Source organism: Haemaphysalis longicornis, unplaced genomic scaffold (genome assembly GCF_048455015.1).
Source record: "Haemaphysalis longicornis isolate Haplotype H1 unplaced genomic scaffold, Haemaphysalis longicornis Haplotype H1 scaffold_4, whole genome shotgun sequence".
Taxonomy (NCBI): domain Eukaryota; kingdom Metazoa; phylum Arthropoda; class Arachnida; order Ixodida; family Ixodidae; genus Haemaphysalis; species Haemaphysalis longicornis.
In genome coordinates this window covers 19,273,684-19,295,775 of record NW_027526361.1, presented here as the reverse complement: position 1 = coordinate 19,295,775, position 22,092 = coordinate 19,273,684, and the positions used below count along the sequence as shown (strand labels likewise).

General features: G+C 48.4%; 1 protein-coding gene across 1 annotated transcript in view; it reads right to left on the bottom strand.

The window, feature by feature from the left end:
• LOC144179527 (uncharacterized) overlaps window positions 1-22,092 on the bottom strand; it is a gene marked incomplete in the record, with an annotated part of 127,156 nt that overhangs the window by 21,454 nt on the left and 83,610 nt on the right. The window contains 11 exon segments of the mRNA XM_077707919.1: window positions 363-652; window positions 1,019-1,081; window positions 1,915-2,037; window positions 8,771-8,890; window positions 11,344-11,457; window positions 12,386-12,556; window positions 13,826-14,091; window positions 15,411-15,480; window positions 17,707-17,931; window positions 18,538-18,705; window positions 21,443-21,700. Coding sequence (XP_077564045.1) covers window positions 363-652; window positions 1,019-1,081; window positions 1,915-2,037; window positions 8,771-8,890; window positions 11,344-11,457; window positions 12,386-12,556; window positions 13,826-14,091; window positions 15,411-15,480; window positions 17,707-17,931; window positions 18,538-18,705; window positions 21,443-21,700 — 1,868 coding nt within the window.

Genomic DNA, 22,092 nt, shown 5'->3' with positions numbered 1-22,092 from the left:
GCAGACCTGCGTCCTTATTTATTTGATGAAGGATATGTGATCTTCGTCTGGTGGCTACTCACAGCCCTGAGCAGAATGAAAATTTTCAGTGTCCACGAACAAAAAGGGTCTGGAGTTTCGGACTACGGGATATTTTTTCCAAGTAGCTTCTCAGCCTCCTGGTCAAATACTTCTTCGTTATATTCGATATCGCGGGGCTCTTACAGTTTCAATTTCGTTATAAAAGAATACGTGCCATTGAAATAAAGCGCGACCAACAAAAGTTTGCATTTAGTTCGCTATAGCCGATAATTCGCTATATCAGTATTCATGATAACGAGGTTCAAGTGTGGATCAATTGCTCCCGATCGGGTGTGCCTCACCTTGACGTACTGCCTGCAGCGCTGCGAGACCTCGATGAGCGCGCGCATCTGCAGCCAACCGACGTCGTAGGTGATGGGCCTCGCGTAGGCGCCCTCGACGCCCGAGCGGACGTAGATCCTCTGCTCGGAGTCGTGGTGCACCAGCGTGCGCACGTCCTCCACCGTGCTCCCCATGATGCAGTGCACGCGAAACGGGAGGATCGGCCCCTCGGCGCCGTCCGCGTCGATCAGGTAGTGGCCGCTGCGCCGAAGGCCGTCCTGCACGAACAGGTCCTCGCACGTCTTGCGCGCTGCGAACATGCAGCGGGAGGGTCGGGGAAAGACGGGAAAAAGACCCATTAAACAGTATCGAACAACAAAAAACCCTGAAAAAGGGAGAGTTTGGCATGTTGGCATAAGTTTACAGTGTACTACAGTAGTGGAGAATAGGAAATTAGGCGACACGAGTGCTGTCGACAAGCAGTGCGTGTCGTCTATATTTTTTATGTCTCTCCTCCTTCCGGGCTGTTGTAAAGTATGAACGAAAAATTGCTCGGGGTTGTCAAGTCTGCTAAAGTGCTCTGAATGCGAAAGCATTGTGGCTGAACCTGGCGCGCTATGGAGCTTTTCTGGAAATCAGTGACAGAGGGCTGGAGTAATTAAACTGGTTTACATACGTTTGTTGTCGCACTTTTTCTTTTCTTCTTCAAGCCCCTGGCGGTCCTCTTCTTTTATCAAGTCTAAAAAAAAAAGAAACAGCACCCGATAGTCAGATTAAAAATCGAAGGCAGCGTATCTAGAACTGAGGCAAGCGCCCTTCTGCGCACGTTGCGCAAACAGAAGTTGAGGTTTTCTTAAATATGTAAAGCTGAAGGGAAATCGGTAATGTCGAAAATTATTGCTGTCACAAACAAGTGTCTCTGTAGAAGAAAAAAAAAAACTTTCTGCCGATTATGACACTCCGTAATGCCAAATTTGTGCAGAGGGTGAACTGCAGTATTCTGGGTGACGGCGCATACCTACTGCGTCTCACGAAGTGATCGTTGCACCAACGAACGCACGAAGGCGCGCGATATACTCTGGCGTTGTCGTCTAGCGCGTCGCCGCAGGGGACCACGACTCGCGCCTTCCGCCATATTTTCATCCTCGGCTTTCCTGCTCGCTCTATCTTCGGTGGCCCCTTCGTTCTCTTGGTTATCTCGTAGCGCGTCGCCGCAGGAGAGAATGTTATGCGCCGTCTCGGCATATCGCCCTTCCCCTCATCCTTTCGCCATACTTTCCTCCTCCGCTTTCTTGCACGTTCTATCACGTGTGTCTTCCGTGTTCTCTTCGTTCGCCCGGTTACAACGAGGGCCAACGGCGCTCTGAAACCACAGGAGCGGGCGCTTAAGCGCTGCATGCTAAAACAACAACAAAAAAATTGTCTTGATGATAAAAGTTTTGTTGTGCTATCTCGAAAACGAATGATCAACAAAAGTACAGGAAAGCGAAGGCTCCGCGACGCGAAGATAAATCGCTCGATTTCCTCCATAAACGAGTGGAAATCCTCAGCACGCGGAGGAGATGTACTCACGGCACCCCTCCTGCTCGTCTTCGTGGTACTTTCCAGGACAGTCTCGGTGTCCATCGCAGACGGCGTTCTTGGGAATGCAAGTGCCGTCGTAGCACTGGAATGTCACGTTTACGTTGCACTGACCTGCAGGGGCGGAACACACGGACCACGATTACGAGGTATACGTGGAGGAGGATATCCTACAGGCACGCTAGCTGCGAGCACGCGCTTAGTTTGACTTTTAAAATAAGAGAAAGAAAACATCGCCCCGTATTGTCGCTCGGTGTGCACTAAAAACGCTGAAGATATGTTACAATTTTTATTGCTTGCTTGTAAGAAAGAGGAAAGCGTTGAGAGGTTCCTCCTTCCCGACGGGAAAAATCATTTACGTCCCTCCCTAGGTATTTTAAATATTTCGAGCGCAACGTTTGGAGTCAAATAACACAAATGAATAAACTACGCATGTGTGCACCGCTTAAAAAAAACGGTGGTTGGTTCCTCTCTCACAGGAATCGGTAAAACACGAAAGTAAAATGTGCAGCGAAATCTGCAACTGATCAGGATTTGCGGGTCGGTGGCTGTCTTGTGGGTTTGCTTGGCGAGCGACGTCTTGCTGGCGGGTCGCTTCGGCAAAGGTGCACTGGCGTCATTTCCGTGACGGATATGACGTGAGTGAAATCTTGGTGTATCCCGGCATAAAACACTTTCGTGTTTAAATATAAAACCCGAGAACGAACAACCCTAAGTATAACGTACTCTTTAGTACTAAAGGTTGCTTCCCCTCAAGAAGGTTTCTTCCCCGCAAGAAGACCCTGTGTGCAGGGATGCACCCTTTACATGCCGCTTGCTTCGTTGTACATGGTGTCATTTCCGTGACGTCGGTGAAATCTTGGTGGATCCAGGAATAAAAGACTTTCGTGTTACAAACTGCTCGGAGAGCCAGAATTAGGAGGTTATTTAAGGAAGAGAACACCTGCTTGCATGATTACGGGAACACAGCCGTTTGCAGGATTACGGGTAGCATCTATTTTAGTACAGCTTGCCCACATACTTTGCTTAGTAGAGGAACACTGCATACCCGGAAGACATTTTTCCGGGCAATATACAAACTATGGACGCACCCCTACGGCATGGAAAAATAGCACGCGGGGGGCGACGGAGAACGGTGCACGTTTTCTCCAGAGTCACGTCGTGAAACTGAAGACTTCGCACATCTTCACAGACGGGAAGTAGCACGAACACTGTGAACTAGAACTAATGCAGCAAATAGCCAATATGTAAGCGGCAAAAACTTAAAAGAATTCGAAGCCCCTTTCTCAAAGGAAAGGTGGTTAGAACACCAAGCTTTCTCCGTGCAAAATGAGTCAAGTCAAAGTCCATTGATTGTAGGGTTTAACGTGCCGACGCAATGCAGGCGACGAGGCGCGTCGTAGTGGAGGGTTCCAGATTAACTTTGACCACCTGGGGATCTTTAACGTGCCCCGAAATCTCGTACACACGGGCGTTTTTGCTTTTCGCCTCCATTAGAAAAGCGGCCGCCGCGGCCGGAAATCGAACCCGCGACCTCGTGCTCAGCAGCGCAACACCTTAGCCACTGAGCCACCGCGGCGGATCAAGTCAAAGTCCAAAATTCACGCTTCATAAGTCCAAAATCCAAACCGATAAAGTCCAAAGCCTAAGTCTCCTCCCACTCAGCCAAAATGCAAAGCCAACGCCCGCACTACGAGCGCAAAAGAAATGACGAGCGACCCGAATGCGACAAGGGTACAATCGGATAGACGTCGACTTCATAACGCCAAGGACCCAGGTTCAATCCCCACCACGGGGAGAATTTTGTTCTTTCTGACTTTACTGCAATGCGGTTTGGGTAAATTTGGCTTTTCTACAGTGCGTTTTGGCGCAACTACATCGCCACCAGTGAGGCATAGCAAGGTTCGCTTTAAAAAGAGATCGCTTATATTATTCTACAAATTGCGCGCTTCACCTTTACCCTACTCTATGTGCGGCAAAGCACGCTTTACAGAATACATTCACCGAACGCGAGGATTAACAGACGCTGTTCTCGCCTCGGCCAGATCCGCTGAGCGGACCAGCAACAAAATTGCGGATGCCTACAACGCTCCTCAGGTTTCGAGAAAATTGAATTCGCGTTAGTTTCACTCAACATGCACGAAAAAATAATTGGATGCGAATTTGCTCGCTTTCCAACTGACGAGGTCAGCGTTTCTGCCGCCCTCGCCAGGGAACGCCCCTCCAGACTCGCTCTGCCCTTCTACTATCCTCCCTTCACCTTCTTCCTCTCCAAAGGTGTACAGGTTGAGGTTGTAGCTATACATCAGGAAGTGACTTCTGGTTCATACACTGCATTATAAAGGCTCACTAAGTTGTTCCCAAACATGCAGTTGACATATGCTCCTAGCAATCTGTAGGAGGGGAAGGGGGGCAATTTCTAATGAATCGAAGCCCATGGCTTTGGGACGAAAAAAAAAATCACCTCAGATACACTACCCCCTCTATCAACAAACACGCCTTGGGAACAGCTGGTACACAAAAAATTCATCGGGGCACTTAATTTCGCTTACGTGGTTTGAAGGCAGATACACTACGGCGCCCCAAGCAGCAAATATAAAATACCTTTTAAGTGCGAAGCACTTCTTAGTCGGGCCTACTCCTGCTTCCACCGCCGTCCTCCGTCCGCAGCCTAGCAACGGAGCTAGCTACCGTGCCTAGCAACGGCGCCGGATTTCCGACGCGTGAGGGCGCTCGCATAGCGCCTCCTCTCCCCCCTCGCCTACTCTCCTAAAGCCCCTTTACTACTCTCCAGCTCGCAACACCCTCTCTCGGCGCGCCAGCCAGGCCACTACACTATATATAAAAAAAAAAAACAGCATGCGGCGCCAGGTTTCGATCCGAGGACTTTGCGGCCGCAGCGCGACGCTCTACCGACTAGGCCACTTTTTTTTTTTTCTTTATTGCCTTCTTTGACAGGATGACAAAACAAAGACACACGTAACTGATAATCTGTACACTCAATACTCAATGCAAACACTAGAACTGCAGCCCTTCTTGGGCAAGCGGGGTGATTTCAATACTCTTTCATTACCAACAATGCTTCAATTGTGGGTAGCCACTCTAGTTTAGAGGGCTGAAGTTTTTGTATCTGTACAAAAGAACCTATTGACTCTTTGAAGTAGTGTCTGATGAGCCTGGCATCTGGGTCGGAGTAGCGTACCGCCATCCTGTTTCTCCAGATGCTATGTAGTCCATACAGCATAATTGTGTCAAGCGGCACACCGTCCTCATTCTCAACATTCAAAAACCTAATACCGTAAGCATCGACAGGCAAATCTTTTTTGAGTGTTCGCTGTAGGATGTCCCAAAAGAACACCGCTCCCCAACAGTCCAAGAACACGTGCTCAATTGTTTCTGGCTTTCGACACAGAAAACAGTGCACACCCCATGGCACAAACCATCCCTTTTCCTCCATCCAGGTCTTAACTTCCAGTGTTCCAGTATGGAGTTTAAAAAAGAAAGATTTCACTCCACCTGGGACCGTCATTCTTTTCACTCGCTTAAGTACATCTCTCTCAGGCCTTAGATTACACTTGCTGCGGTATATTGGTACTGGCAATACACTCTCGACGATGTCTTTGTACAGTTTCTTCCGACTCACCCCGCTTAAGTACTCTAAAGAAAAACGCACAGAAAGAAAACGGTATGACCACACCACCTCCTTAAAAAATCCACGTACAGTTCCCCTCATGTACTCAGAGCTCACAACAAATTCAGGCAAAAGTCTTCCAAGTCGCAGCTGACAAACTGTCCTAAGAAACGCGTCTTCAACATCACGAAGAAACAGAAATCTATTGACCACTTGCCTTAAAAATAAGTGCGATAAACCAAGTCCGCCTTCACGCACTTTCAAAAAGAGGTTCGTTCTGTTCGTTCTTTCCCATGATGAACTCCAGATAAACACGGCGAACACACGATGAAGTTTCTGAATATTAGCCCTTGAACAATGCAAAACTTGCATTACATACCACAGCTTGCTTATAAAAAACAAATTGCAAACTGTGGCTCTCGCAAACATTGATAAACCCCACCCTTTCCACTTCTCTGTCTTTTCTCGAAGTTCCTTGAGTTGCTTGGTCCAGTAAGGGTCACTGTCTTGATAACTGTATAGTGGCACCCCCAGGTGCTTAACAGGACTCGTGACCCAGTGGATGTTGGCGAAAACGCTTGGCGCGGACTGCCATTCACCATGCCAAAAGCCTAAGCGTTTAGACCAGTTTACTGCACTACCGCTAGCTAAGCAAAAGTGTTTCACGGTTTTTACTACCTCGAGAATGCTTTCTTTAGTAGTGCAGAATACTGCAATGTCATCTGCGTACGCTAGTAGTCGAACTTCCGTCATTTGCAACCGAAAACCTTGAATGTTACTGCTTTCAATGACACTTAAGCAAAACGTCTCAATATATATGCAGAAAAGGAGTGGGGATATCGGGCATCCTTGCCTCACCGATCGCTACACCTGAACTCTTTTTCCAACTGCCTTATTAACTATAAGACGGGTTGTGCATTTACTGTACGCCATACGCACTCCATTTCGAATAACTTTGCCGACATTAATGTACTCTAAAATTTGAAATAAGATATCGTGCGGCACACGATCGAAAGCCTTCTCCAAGTCAATCTGGGTCATTGCGACTCCAGATTGTGTGGCATCACAACACTCCAGAATACAACGCGCCTTATGTACATTCGTGAATATAGTCCGCCCTCTGATACCACAAGTCTGGTGTGAACCTACAATATCTTGCATTACTGTTTGGAGCCTACTAGCTAATACTTTCATTAAAATTTTATAGTCTACATTTGTTAAGCATATAGGCCGATAAGATTTCACATCTCTGAGTTTGACGGCATCATCCGTTTTGGGGATCAGTACAGTGTGTGACGTAAAGAAGGATGGGGGTAGTACGTCGAGATCGTATGCCTCATTAAAAATCATTTGCAACACCGGCGCAATTTCATTCTTAAATTTCTTATAAAAAGCAGCCGTTAAACCATCCGGTCCAGGGGATTTTCCGGGATTTAGATTCTCTTTAGCTTTCACGACTTCATCCAGAGAAATTGGGATTTCCAAGTATTCTTTTGTTTCTTCATCTAATCTGGGCATTAACGTCAGAAAATCTCGCTTAAATATTTCATAATTAACTTCATGTTTTGCGAAGAGCTCACTATAGTACTGAAAAAAGACAGTTTCTATAATGTTTGTATCACGAGTAATTGTTCCATTATTTTCTATTTCCACGATGTCATTGCGCCGCGCATGCCATTTTTCAAGGCCTAAGGCTCGTTTGGACGGCATCTCGCCCGCAGTAATCTTTTCAGCCCTTGCCCTTACAAGCGCGCCACGGTAACGCTCTGTGTCTATCGCTTCAAGTTTTTGCTTTACTGTTCGTATGTCATTTTTGTACTCGCCAGGTTTCATGCATTCTTCGGCTAACAAGGCTTCTAAGTTTGCCCGCAATAAGGCTTCTTGCTTTGTCGCCTCATGTTTTAGTAGGCTCGATCTTTCAATTGCTTTGATTTTTACACTCTGTTTGAAGAGTTCCCATCCTTCACAATGGCAGCTTCCCTCATTTTTCAAACTTTCTAGCAACGTAAAGCTTTTAGAAGATGACGTGTTCGTAGCTAATACGCTTACGTTGCTCTACCGACTAAGCCACGGACGCGACGCTGATATCAGTGTTAGTAACGCGCGTTATATCTTTAACGTATTCAAACTACGTCGTCAGCGGCGTGCGTTGGCGACTCAGCGGCGTTATAGCGGCTGCAACAACCCTTAACGGTCCACTTTAGCGACCACAAGGCGGTCGTAATGACCGTCGCATACAACGACAACACAAACAAGTGCTGAAATAAATACTGTCGTTTCACTTTACTTTGCGTGTGTGTGTGTGTGTGTGCGTGATTACATTCCCTCTCGAACATACACGTTAATTCACCAAGATTTCCGCAGAGGGACAAACGAGGCGTGTTAAGCCGAACGTGATCACGAGGGGGTGTTAATGTAACTAACGGGCAAAATGCCACCAAACTTCAACAAACTCCCCCTCATAGCATCACCCCGTGCTTCGCACTTCCTCATACTCCCCTTCGGGGAAATGCGGGGGAATTTTTTTTATTGCTACACCAAGCTCTCGTCTCTTTCTTCGCTTTCGCTTTTCATCTTTTGGCGCGAATTACTTCTACAGGCAGACTTGACACACTTCAAGCGACAGTTTTCTCAGAATCACAGTTCTCCATGACTGGCGTGCACCTGTTCCGTCGCGTTTACCTGTCCCGCGATGCGACGTCAGCGCCGCACGCACTAGGCCGAATCCCTCCTGTTTGGCCTTTTGCAACGTTGCGGTAACACGCTCGGCTCTTACTCTGCAGCACCGGATTCGACTCCCATGCGCAGTCAAGGGTGTTTTTTAGTCACCCTTCATAGCGGGCGCCATCTTCTGTACAGGACAACAACAACAACCACAACGCCAATTTTTCGCGCAATGGGGCACTTACGGTTTTCGCCTTAAAAACAACACCGAAAATATGCTACGCACAGCACGTTTAAATGAGTCTGGCCGGCGTGCCGGCACGACCTCGTAAGAGAGAGAGAGAGGGAGCGAGACGGGGCGACTCCAGAAAGCAGACACAGAAAAAGGTGCAGCGAAGAAAAATGAGGGAAGTAAACCACCGATGATGCACAAAAAGATCTAACGTGAATTTGCTTCGGAAATTGCTTAGATATTGACAGCACGGTTATCCTTACTGCTTGCTATCTGACCAGAGAACCCTAAAGTGTGCCATAAGGAGCGGAGGCACTCACCGAGACAGTCCTGCTCGTCAGAGTTATCGTGGCAATCAGGCAGCAGGTCGCACCTGTGCGCCATCGATATGCACTGGCCGTTTTTGCACCTGAACTCCGTCCTATTGCACTCGATGTAGTCTGTGAAAGAGGACAGGTTACGCATCACAAATCGGAAATAACTCGCCTTTAAATCACCCTTTTAGTAGATGGACTAGATAGAAAACACAAGTTTGCTCTGTTCAAATATCAATCATGCTGATTTTAACGCAAAGTTCAAACAATTAATCTGTATAATAAGAAAGACGCGTGACGCAGTGCAACCCGCCAGCCACCTTCTGACGTCACAGGGACTCTTTTGAGATACTGGCGACCGCTCACAAAAGCCACCGCTAAAGGACATGCTTTTGCGATCGTGGTGCCGCCTTTAGTTAGAATTCATAGCGACACCAGAACGTTAGCACGGAGTTAGCACTCTAATGCCCAGCTCGGACCCTGATGACCAGCTTTGGCGGTTGCAGATAGGCCAAGAAGCCGGACGGTCTCGAGGGGTCCTGGAATAAGGACTCCAAGGCTGACTGCCCCATAAAGACGCTTATTCCTCCTCCTCCTCCTCCTCCTCCTCCTCCTCCTCCTCCTCCTCCTCCTCCTCTAATGACTGTTTTTAGCGTCGCTGTATGACGCCGTTACTAATATTATGTAGCACAAAACTTTAAAGAACGTCAAAATTTCCCCTTTTTCATGTGCACGAACAATTTGATTCGGAGCCGGAATAGAATACACACTATATTTCTCTATTTTGTCTGCAAACAACTCCATTAAGTGCCGGAGTGCGGTTTAGCGAGTTACTAGTTTTTTTCATATAAAGCAATGTCGTATTTTGTCTTTACTGTCCCTTGACACAAAAACCAGAGTGGCTTTCTAAAGAGAAATACATATAGTTAAAACGCGAACCTTTCTCCCATGCGACCTGAGCAAAGTCAAAGTCCAAACTGTTTCAACCGTGTCGGAATGTCGCAATCGGATAGACGCCGGGTTCATAAAGCGGGAAACTCAGGTTCGATTCCGACAACGGGAAGCGTTTTCTTTTTTTTTTTTAAGTGCGAATGCACTTTATAAGCGACCCCAAACCATCCACCGCCGGCGGCGGCGGCGGCGTCGGCGGCGTTGGCGTCCGCAGTGCTCCTCTATATTTAAAAAAGAAACAGCATCCGGCGCCAGGTTTCGATCCGAGGACTTTGCGGCCGCAGCGCGACGCGCTACCGACTAAGCCACGGAAGCCACGCTGATATCAGTGTGAGTAACGCGCCTTATATCTTTAACGCATTCAAACTACGTCGTCAGCGGCGTGCGTTGGCGACTCAGCGGCGTTATAGCGGCTTGATAACTGCGTGGTGTACACGTGATACTACAAACCCGATGGAAGAGATGGAAGAGAAGGCGGCGAGGCGGTGGGCTGCGGGGGCCGAGCGCAAGCGCCGCAAGCGGGCCGACAACCGTGCATTCGCACTTTCACATTCTCCCCCTCGGGGAAATGCGGGGGAATTTTTCTTGAGGCGCTTGATGTGCTTTTGTGAAAGCCCACTGTGTAAGTTGGCTTTCCCGCAGTGCGTTTTGGACGTAACGATTTGAACTTTGACTTTATACTTTGAAGACTCTGGCTTTCAACCAGAGAAAGATTCGCGTTTCAACCATCTTTCACTTCACTCACGATCCTCATCGTCGTTAGAGAAAGTTTGCTTTCCGGCAGTGCATTTTGGGGCAACGTCGCCACCTGTGAGGACTAGAAAGCTACACTTGAAAATGCCTTAGTGCTTCCATTTTGTGTTTTACCGCGCCCCACTATAGCGGATCTACAAACTCCACAAAAGCAACGCTAAAATCGGCACCAAATATTTCAGGGAAGCTTGCACTCACGCGCAAAGCTTGAATGGCGAAGCTGTTGTAGCAGGTGATCACTGACGGACACAAAGTTGAGTTTTAGTATCGCTGTGGTGTCGTGGTTGACGTCGGCGGCATGGCATTTAAATTAACGTATGTTGTGCAAGACCAGAGTGACCTCGTCGTTTTGGTCGACGTTTTCTTACGCCACTATGCAAGTGCGCCTTATCGTCTCTAGCGGATGCTTTGCACGCCGAGCCTCTCAAAGCGCGGCCGCTTCCTCGGCTGTGCGAACTGTCCGCGGCCGGGCCATGTGGAGTCAATGATCACCTACAGCAGCTTCGACATCAAAGTCGCGGCTCTTCTGCGGTACAGGGCACATGCGTACAACGACACGAGGACGAATGAACGAGGAGCGTACTCTACGACGTGTCTCTCGTTCCGAGCGAGTGTTGCCACGATACGGCGAACGCTGGAGTTTTTTTGTGGACAATGTTGGCCGATCTACCTAAGTGGTTATGCTTAGCTTGACGAATGTGCGCTCGAGGCACGCGTGCACGAACGCTGGGCATTTTCTTGGTATTTTTAACTGCGGACACCATCCCCAAACGATTCGCTCAACAGCTTCGCTGTTAGAATCTTGCCGGGGGTGCACCGATATATGACTAACAAATAAAAAAGCCATCTCGTTTTATGCCAAGGCGACAACTCACCGCATTGGCTTTCGTCCGAAGAGTCACCGCAGTCGTCTTTGAAGTCGCAAAATGCGCCTATTGAGACGCACTTCCCGCTTGCGCAGCGGAAGCTGCCGTCCGGGCAGGTCACTCCTGTTCGTGCCAGAAGACAGACGTAAGACATTTGCTGCATTTGAGTTATTATTTTTCTTGTAACTGTATATCTACCATATGCCTTTCCCGCTTTGACCTAGTGTTATCTGCAATATCTATGAAATAAACGAATGAATGAATGAATAAATAAATAAATAAATAAGTAAATAAATAAATAAATAAAGTTACCGTATTCAAGGGTTGCAACATTTTATTTTGTTACACAGATTAAGGAACTAGCACTGTCCATTTATGTTGGCAGTTTGTGCTTCCGTTATTTTCTCTAGACCCATCGCTTCTGTTCAACTGGAGGAGCTAGAAACTTTGATGTGGTGAGCTATCAGCTGGAGTTAATCGACGGGCTCGATGTTCACATGACGCTGATAGCTGCCCAGGGCTCAACTCAAGTTTTTATCTTCACTCTTGAAATGATTGGCTCGTTCCAGTTAGGCCGAGGGCTTATCTTTCCTTGCAAACTTATCCATCTCTGAAGTGGTGATGAGCGCTTCATTATATTTTGTTTTATCTTTCGTTTGTGTCAGCTTAGCGCCAGGAACGTTGGCAATAAAGAACCAACTACCCTCCCCCCTCCCCCAAGCACTGATTTCATTTCCGGGCTTAGCTTCCACGAGTTAACCGGCTCTTCCATTCGACAATCGTAATACGGACAAATAGCGTCACTCCTTTTGCCGCCACCGTTAAGGATGTGCCTTCCTAGTAGCCACGTTTAATGACTCTAGGGTTTAACGCGCCGACGCGCCGTAGTGGAGGGCTCCGGAATCATTACTTTTGTCCGCCTGGGGATCTTTAACGTGCGCTGAAATATCGAACACATGAGCGTTTTCGCCTCCACCAGGAAAGCGGACGCCGCGGCCGGGAGTAGTATAGCCCCGTTAATGATCGCTTCTGTACAAGCGCAGTTACGCACCGCAGTGGCTTTCGTCCGACCTGTCCCGGCAGTCGTGGACCTGGTCGCAGACGCTGACGACCGAGATGACCTCCTTGTTGCGGCACACGAAGTACTTCTCAGGCGCCACCTTAACCTCGCCCGTGTGGGCCTTGATGTGCCGGTACAGCGGTGGTGGGCCCGGGGCGTTGTCTGCGAAGACAGAAAACATGAGACGCGGGCAGGGGCTCGAATTGCTTTGGGTTACTTTTCTTCTTTAGCGTGATTATTTATCACGTTCTTTGTTTGCTAAATGCCAGAAGGAAATTGTCGCTGAGGAAGTTATGTGCATTCTTTATTCAATAACTAAGCTATTGTTTTCGCGTTGTAACAATTTTCTTCTAGCGAAGTAAATACAGTCGATCCCGGGTATATCGAACCCAGATATATCGAATCATTGAATATATCAAACAGTCCAAACATCCCCTTAGAAATCCTATGCAAAAGTATAACACTTTTGTACGCGTGTTTCAAACTCTCGTTCACCGTCACATTCCATATAGCGAACGCCGCGCCGCAAGTGCCCCTGCAAGTGAGCTTCTCCTGATGGAGTTGGGAAAGATGAGGACTCCTCTAGTGTCGCGTCGCTTGTGTGGCCTTCAACACCTGCTCGACCTGCTCGATGCGCCAGCATGGGGATAGCCTCATGACAACGAAAACTCAGGGTGTGATTGGATGCAAAAGGGGAAGGGGAGGAGAAACCGACGGGAGGCGGCGTGGTTCAGTGGTGGCTCTGCTGGCTCAGGGAGACCGACCGGTGCGGTGTGATGCGTATTTGCTTTGTTCGGGTTGGCGTGTGTTCGGAGCTATGGTCGCGAAAAAACGAGAGAATTTGGGTTTAGCGACGGAATCGGGCATCGTTAGACGGGTGGAGGTCAGTCAAAATTTGAAATTCGAAATTACTCGCAGCACGTTTGAGCACAACACTGTGCACCAAGGTGACGTAAGGCGAAGGTAGCGCAGCCCGGCCCTTTTGGAGCGTGTTGTGTGCGTGTTTCTGCGCCTATGGCTGGTTCAGCAAAGCGGCCTCGTTGCGGCTTCAGGCGAGAGGTGTTCGGACACAGAAGACGACGGCGTTGAGTGCCTTGAGGAACAAATTTTCAATGCTTTGAGGAACAAATCGGTGAGCTACCGCTTGGCGCGATCTTGGAAAACTCTCAGTGATATGCGGAGTTTTTAGGTAAGCTTCAGTTGGGCATACTTACATTTAGAATTATCGATACATCTAACTGTTCCGCGATCCACGTGGAGTTCGAAATATCCGGGAATCAACTGTATATAAATATGGAGAACAATTCAACCGCCTATTACAATTACGCGCTAAGAGGTCAGTGCAGGATGAAAGGCAGAGAGAGAGAGAGAGAGAGAGAGAGAGAGAGAGAGAGAGAGAGAGAGAGAGAGAGAGAGAGAGAGAAGACGGACCGGCCTTGTGGCTGCTCATCTTGCAGATGTAGGCGCTGATGGTGGTGATGGGCAGGTCGTCGAGCGCTCGCCAGCCTCCCACGGCCGCCGCGCCCTCGTGGGCCGCGGCGGCCGCCCTGCCCAGGGGCCCGAGCGAGTGCTTGCCCAGCGAGCAGGGGATGTCGTGCCAGTGGGCCGTCGAGTGGCCGCTGTCCACGCGCAGCATGGTGCAGTCCTCGTACGCCACCCAGTCGGGCTGCGACGAGAGGCCGTGGCCCGCGTACGCCCTGCAGCGCATGCGCCCACCGTCGTGCACTAATTGCTCGTTTCGCCCCTTCCATCAAAATTTAATCTCGCTTGTAAGGTGATCGGCTAAGCCCCCGTAAAGCGCCTTCCCCACAATACTTCATAATGACCAATCGAGTGGCCTAGTATGTTAATTCTGCGAGTGCCGTAACCGAGCATTCAAGTTGAGTGATCAAGGGCCTCTGCGTAGGGACATTGCTCAATGCAAAACGCCATTTACGCCTTGCGTGTTGTCCCTGCGCACAGGCACTTTTTAGTGAAATCATCTTAGGCTGCGTCATTCGCCGAATATGCACGCCTGGTCGCTTCAATTGCTTCAATTGCTCATTCTGGAGCGCTATGGGGAAGCTGACAGACGGGCACTTTTTAGAGTGTAGAGGGCGCTTAAGGCTTTTTTTTTTAACTTTCTGACGAACACGCCACTGTGCATGGTCGTATTTCTTGGCGCAAATAAAATTACAATTACACCGCACGGGAGCTACATTTCGGGCCCCCTTTACTCGCCACGCTCACGCTTATTCGATGACTTTAAGTGTTAAAGAAAAGCGAGCGCCCCCTTCGTTGAAGGGTGTGTGATAGAACTGGTAAGCAGAATCCTCTTAGCGGTTTTTGTGTTATTGAGTTCCAACAAAAGGGATGATATCACGTGGGGGTTTGCAGCAAGATACAACAGGTAATTTTATACACTGCTGGCACTGATACTGGACGTAGCCACTTGAAGGCGGAAAGAAATATCACAGATTCAGAGCTGGCGTTGCTTTGCAGCTTCCGCTTGCTAGCATAAATGAAAATTAATTGTTCCTATAATTATGCCTTATTTTACTGAACTCATGCCGCTATTGATAAGCTTAGTTACAGTACGCGTATGCGTCGCGGTACCAGCAATGTCACGTGTCCCAAACCCGGAGTTAGTAAATCGTGCGGCAAGGTATGCACGACATCACTGAAAGAGCAGGCTGCGACGAACGCAGTTTCTACCCTGTCTGTATAGGAACAAACCATTTAGCAATAAGCTTCATCTACCCACCTAGGCTTAAAGGCAACCCAGCGGGAAGAAAACGCGAGTCCAGTGCGAAACGTGGCCGTTTGAGCAGCCACGCATGGAGAACCACCAGTAATTAAAAAAAGGACAACTACCCATGTAGTTTAACGCCTATACAGATACAACGAATAGTCAAGTGAATGCAAGTTTTAAGCAAACATTGGATGTAACTAAGGGAACGCGAGCGTTACTGGAGAAAGAAATCTGAAGCGATGCAAAGAAGACACGCACTGTTGAACAGTGTCATGCTTAACGTACCAATCTGAATAACTCATGGGGTTACCGTCGCTCCAACGGTAAAAACCTTCGCCCGCGGCGTCTGTCAGGCCTGAAAAAGTGAAAGAGAAAAAAACACGGCTATGCAGGCAAAAAAGGAAGCGCTCAAAATGATTTTAGAGGCTCACGGTTGGGTTGAAATAATTAAAGACTGACTGAAGGGAAGTGGGGCATATATTGGCACAATCGTGAACAGAGTAGTCTCTACGAGGGGCCGTTAATTTCCTTCATTTCAAATAAAACGAGCTCGCATAACATGCATTTATGCAGTTTATTTTGTCTAACCCAGGAAGAGTCAGTGTTCACCTCAGAAAGAAACAACCTTTTCAAACTGCCTCATGAAATATGCAAGCTCTTTGGTGGAAAAATGTGATGCGCTTTAATGTATAGGTGGGCGTCTTGAAGCAGGCATAGCGACAGTTGCAACCATTTAAGCCTTAACTGCACCCATTTTAATAACAGCTACAAGGCTGCGCACAATCACTCCTAGGTAGGGGGATTTTTGCAGTGCCATTCCTTTCGGTTCGCTAACATTTCAATGCGTGAACGACACTGCAACCGTGAGCCTTTTGCTTACGCAGTTGGTTTATCCTAGATGAAGCGCTCAACATACTGATGTGTCGACTTTATTTCTTATCAAAGTGTACGAATGCATGACTGGACACAAGTGGAAAAAATGCCCGTTCATACGTACGTAGGTCTCGGCATCTTCGTACTCATCATCATCGTCGCCTGATGTTAGAAAGGAGCATAATTGCGGGCGGTATACTGCCTATCGTGCGACACGCTAGCAAGTCGCGGCCCTCCTCACGCTCTCCCTATCTTAACGAGGAATGTAACGATAAGGGAGAAGGATTGCGACACTGGCCAACGTAATTAAGATGTATAGCAGTGGTGGAGGAGCGTTTTAAATCAAATCAATGCAACACTCTAATAAATTGGCGCCGGTTGGGGTCACTCCAACGCTCCAGAACGACCGATCAGCGTGACTAAATGCACGAATTTGGTGAATGACGAGGCCGAGCATGCGATTCGAGTAAAAAGTAGAATTGCGCTGGGCAACAGCGCACATGCACGCCTTGCACTATTGTCCCCAGCGCAGATTATATTTTTTTACTCTAATGGCATGCTCGGACTTGCCATTCAAAATTCATACATGTAGTCACGCTGATGGTCGTTCTGAAGCGTTGGAGTAACGCCAATCTGCGGCGATTTCTTAGAGTGAACACGTACCTCTAACTAACCGGTCCGTAGCTCATCTGGATTGGGCACTAGCGCTTTAATTCGAAAGTGCACGAGGTAATTTTTTCCCAGTAAAACCAAATTATATTTTACGACGCAAGAAGCTTATTTTTGGTGATTTTGCCGGGACAGTTTGCTGGGGTTGTTGGAATATTTTAAGTGCAATGCACTTCTTAAGCGACCCTGAACCTGCGTCCACAGGCGATGTCCGCGCACGTGGAGATGGGCGCGCGCAGCCTGGCCGCTGACATGGCACATACCCACGTGGGGGATTGGCCAGGAATCTCCTCGTCTTCCTTGGCAACGGGGGGAGATGGGCGCGCGCTGCCTGGCCGCTGACATGGCACATACCCACGTGGGGGATTGGCCAAGAATCGGGCGTGAGAAGGGCTAATGCACCTGCTTAAAGGAGTACTGACACGAAATTTCAAAGCTGAGATCCGCTCTAGCAATCAAGTACAACGACAACACAAATAGGTGTCTGTGAATAAATGCATATTTCTTTCTTTGTAGTTGTGTGTGTGTGTGTGGTCTCTTTCGCGAACATTACCGAACCGCGCAAATTCAACTCGTGCATTCGCACTTTCACATTCTTCCCCTCGGGGAAATGCGGGGAATTTTTCGTTTTTACGCACCGTAGTCGCTGCAGTGTTCCGAAAACTACCCCATCAGAACCATTAATATTTCATTATATTTTGTAATTTCCCATCCCCTTACCCTTACACACCAAACTTCACCAAAGCACAACATGGCGAGTTTGTACCCCCCTTTGCAAATAAGCGTTATGCTACCACCACAATTACAACCACCACCACCAACACCAGCACCATCACCCGAACCTATAACTGTCGGCATGAATTCGGTTTTGAAAAAGCGACGCAACCCCCGAGAACATCAACGCAGAAAAACATCCCGAAGTTCAGCCAGATATATTGCAGGTATATATAAAAAAGGCGGGCGTTTCTTTTCCCTATGTTGCCGAAGTATACAAGTGGGGAACTGTGGCGCGCCTATATATATGCACATACGCACGTACCGATGTAGAGCGACTTCCTGTGCGCCTTCCAGATGTCGGTGAGGAAGTAGTGGATGATGGCCATCTCGCGCTCGTCCAGAATGCTGACCAGGTGTCCCGAGCGGCCCTTGCCCCAGGCGGCGCACTTGGCCTCCGCCTCGTACCACTGCAGCGGGTCCGGCTCCTCGTACATGTTGTAGCAGTGGTCCTGGTAGAACTTCCACTGCTGCGGACACTCCTGCGGGTCTGCGCCGCGGGGGAAGGAGAGGACGCGTACCGCTTCGGCCGCCTATACGATGTAGTAGCACGGAACGCTCCACTGCCATGCCAGTGGGAGGAGACGGTAGGGCATGCTCGAAAAAAAATGTCAACGATAAAAAAATATTATATAGCATGCCGAAAACGGTTGTTTCCGCTCTCATTGAAGTAGTCATCATTTGTAGCCATAGAAGGGAAAATTTTGCTGTTGCAGAATATACGCATGACGTGTCTCACAAAACTCTAGGATTATCGTTATAACAACGCCTGAAAAATACAATGCCAAGAGAACGAGGAGCAAAAACTTCCGCCAAAAGTGATAATTAAGCGAGAAATAATACTTTGCTCTTATGCGTCGCAGTTTCGCAATTCTTTTGCGGAATTACCTGCAGCACCAATAAAGAAATGCGACCACAACAGCACCACACGACTGCTCTATGGTCGGCGATATCCGAAACAAAGAAGTGGTAATAAAAAAGAAAACTGCTTCGCATATTGTACGGCCTATAGTGGAGGTAAGTGTTTACCTCCTAAATAAAACAGTACTTCAACATATTCCTTTTTTTTCTCGAGACGATAAGGGGGAATTCTCACTGTCAAAGTAGAGCTGGTTGAGGTCTGGCGGCAGCTGGAAGCTCAGTGACTTGTACGAGAGCGCGAAGCCGCGCCCGGTGCCCTTTCCGTCGGTGGAGAACACGATGGAGAGCGTGTTCCAGCTGGAGACCACGTTGCGGGGAGGCATCGAGTTGTTGCAGTAGCGGCCTGCGAGGATTCACCTCATGCTCAGCGACGCTCGTTCGCCTCGAGACGACACGCCTCGTGTCTTAGCAGTTCCATTTTATGGAGTCAACATAACATAATCGTCGAAAAAAGGGGCAAGGTTTAAAAAGAGATGATCGGCGATGCAGGGTAGTATTTAAATGAACGTGTGCTGACGAAAAGTATGGTAGGAAAGGTGCAGCGGCATTGCGTTTGCAGAGCTCTTCCTGATTAACTGGCTGTAATCGCTCCATGGTGCGCACCACGAGCACCCTTAAAGGGGCTATGCAGACAAAATACAAGTTTGTTTCATTCGAAAGATTTCGTGTTTTGTGGTGCCCCCAGCGCTTGTCCGGAAGCAAACTATGTTTCTTTTTCACTGAGAAATTAATAAATGTAAGTTAAAATTTTCATTCTCCCGCCAAATCGTGTATTTTTGTGCCGTCTGCAATGATGTCATAACTGCTGGGGAGCTTTGTTTACCGTTATTCAACCTAGATGGCGCCACAATACCGTGGCGGGCCGTTTTATGTTTTTGTTTTTGAACATATTTGTACATGGCTTGTTTTCGTTAAGGTAGAAAATATTCATTTCGTGAAACATCGTGTTCGTTCGACAAATATGGTCGCGTAAGACACCGGCGCTTACGCCAATCGGCCAGTGTCGACTGATACAACCCCAAAGCGCCGCAGTGCTGTACGGCTAAAAACAGCATAGTGCGCGCAGTACCGACAGAGTACGCATCGGTACATCTATGTTTACGTGTATTTTCGTAACTTCCACTGTTTACCCCACCATTCTTACTGCTGTAAAAAGAATGCATTTCACTAGCGAAAGACAGACGCGGACGAACAAGAAGTACACAGGACACTCGCTAGTGTCTTGTGTAGCGAGTATCCTGTGCGCGAGTGTCCTGTGTACTTCTTCTTCGTCCGCGTCGTCTGTCTTTCGCTAGTAAAATGCAGTCAGATAACCAACTAGCCCAACTTTCTGCCTTAACTGTAAAAAGAATGTGCCCTAAATGTTAGCACAAAAATGGCTCGTTCGGCAAGATAAGCTCTGCCTAATGTAAATTTGGTTTTGCGGCCTCAGCCAATCGTAGAGCTGTCACGTATAACGTCATAGGTTCTGTTGCAGGAAATAAGCTAGTGGGTAACATGGTCATTCCCTTTTTTTCCTAGTTATGTAGCTTACTTGAGCGACGTTTACGTTAAAAGTGGGAACAGTATGATTCTGACGAGGCAATCTATCGAATGAACCAAACTTGTGTGTTGTCTGGATGGCCCCTTTAAGCCATTGCGCAGAGTAGCTGTGAATTTCCCCTGAAAGTTTCAGTCCCTACACAGATTTCAGCTTCTATAGGTAGGGTGTCAAATCGGTCTAATTAGTAGGCGTTCGTGCGTGATGCGAGAGCAAAAAAAAAAAAGCGAAATAAACAAGTTACACGAGGATAACCACCCGACTAAAGATAAAAGCAACGCTGTGCATGATGTCCAAACACGCTTCACTGTATTCGTGTGCGTAACATGGTAAGTAATTGACTCATAGTTTAAGCCCAGAATGAACAGGTCTGGTTTCTCCAGATTTCCCAAGAGCTCTTAGGCGCTTCTGGCACTCTCCCCAAAACGGAAATTCTACCTTCGACATCAAACGCTCAACCATTTGTGAGTATACAAAAAATAAAAATAACTGCTAAGGGGAAAGAAATGCGTTTCGTAACATTGCAATGCACTTATTGCTCTGCGGGAGCAATGCACACGGGAGGGTCAAATGTGTCCCAGGCAACGCGAGCTCGCTAGTGTAATAGGAGACGCGGGAATATTGCTTAACATCATGGCTTTCATCTGTCGACCGTGCACCGGCACACATCTCCGTGTTGTAAGTAACGGTGGTTTTAGATTGCTGGTGTTTTAAACCCTGCATACGTCCCGGCGCTTTTAGCAGCGGAAGTTCCGCTCAGGTGCGGGGGGGGGGGGGGTAAGGCTAGGCCAAAAAGTGTGAGGGAGAGAGGTAGCCAATTGGGCGCCAAAGTAGCCAACGAGCAGGCGCCAATTGGGAGTGCGCGCCTCAAGCAAAAAGATGGGCTCGGCAGCACGACCAAGATGGGCCGTGATAATGTTCCCCGCATCTTTTTCGTGCAGGTAAAGAACACTCGCTGCCTTTTTACAAAACGAAGTAGTAACCGCTGTCTTTTCGTTATGAGCTCTATACTGTATGACTGATTAGCCTGACGCATGCTCTCGGCGTCTTAGGCGAGAACTTCTGGGTCCTACCTGGGTTTTTTGTTCACGGCACGCAATTTTCTAACCAACTAGAGACTAACAGCTTCGCTGTAAAAAAAAACAGAATGGTACAAAATCAACGGGGACATCGTGTCCTCACTTGCATGGCAGAAACTCGGGATCTTTCCAACCCGGAGGTCGGCAAAGATAGTCATGGTCACGGCAAGGAGAATCTAGGTGTAACGCAAAGGCGGTGAAAAGCGAGCAGCATGCATCACTAAACAAGCTCGTGTGGGTGATATTCAACCCAAAATTAAGCTAAAAGTGTAGAGCTGTGCAGGGCACATAGGAGTCAGAGGGCCGACAAATGCTGCTTCACTGTTTTGGAACGCCAATATACGGCGTATCCGGCTCGAAACAGTCGGAAGATAACTTCCTAACGTATTGAACAATCTCTATTCACGCGCCTACACCAAAACCCCGCTCATACGCCGCCGCGTCAATGCGCAATCGCTCACCGATGAGGTTCTCCTGCTCTTGGTCGCGGCCGTCGTAGAACTCGAGGAAGTCGGAGGCGCAGTGCTCGGCGCTGGGCAGGTCGAAGTCCTCGAAGGTGACGTTGATGTAGTGCGAGGGCGGCGCCACGATGAGCCAGGCGCAGCGGTGGTTGTTCACGTACGGCTTCGGGTAGTCGATGGAGAAGATGTGGCCGCAGCGCGCGTCGCACACGTGCAGCGCCGAGCAGTGGTAGTCGCCCATGCCGCAGCCCGGACAGTCTGCGAGCGCGTAGTATATATAGCGAGACGCGTGGCGAAATGCATAGTGCACAGTGTAACGCAAGCTTATGCACGCGGCAATGGCGAGGCAATCTACGGGGGGCTGTCAACACCCTCCGAGCTGATTGTTAACTTGCAACACCTTGTAGCTTAGTTTATGAGCACAGATGCGGCACCGAGAATCATGCGAAGAAATTGGGCTAACATAACGTGTTTCTACTAAAGAAAACATATGCCTGCCTATTGATGCACGAAAAAAAAAAAGACAGAAGGTTTTGTCTAGGCGCAGCGGCTTAAACTGTGTGTAACGTGGGCTGAGTTCTGTTTGGCGATCCCGGCCAGCCACTGCAAAGCAGCCGCGATTCATCAATAGGGCAAATGTCGCTAATATG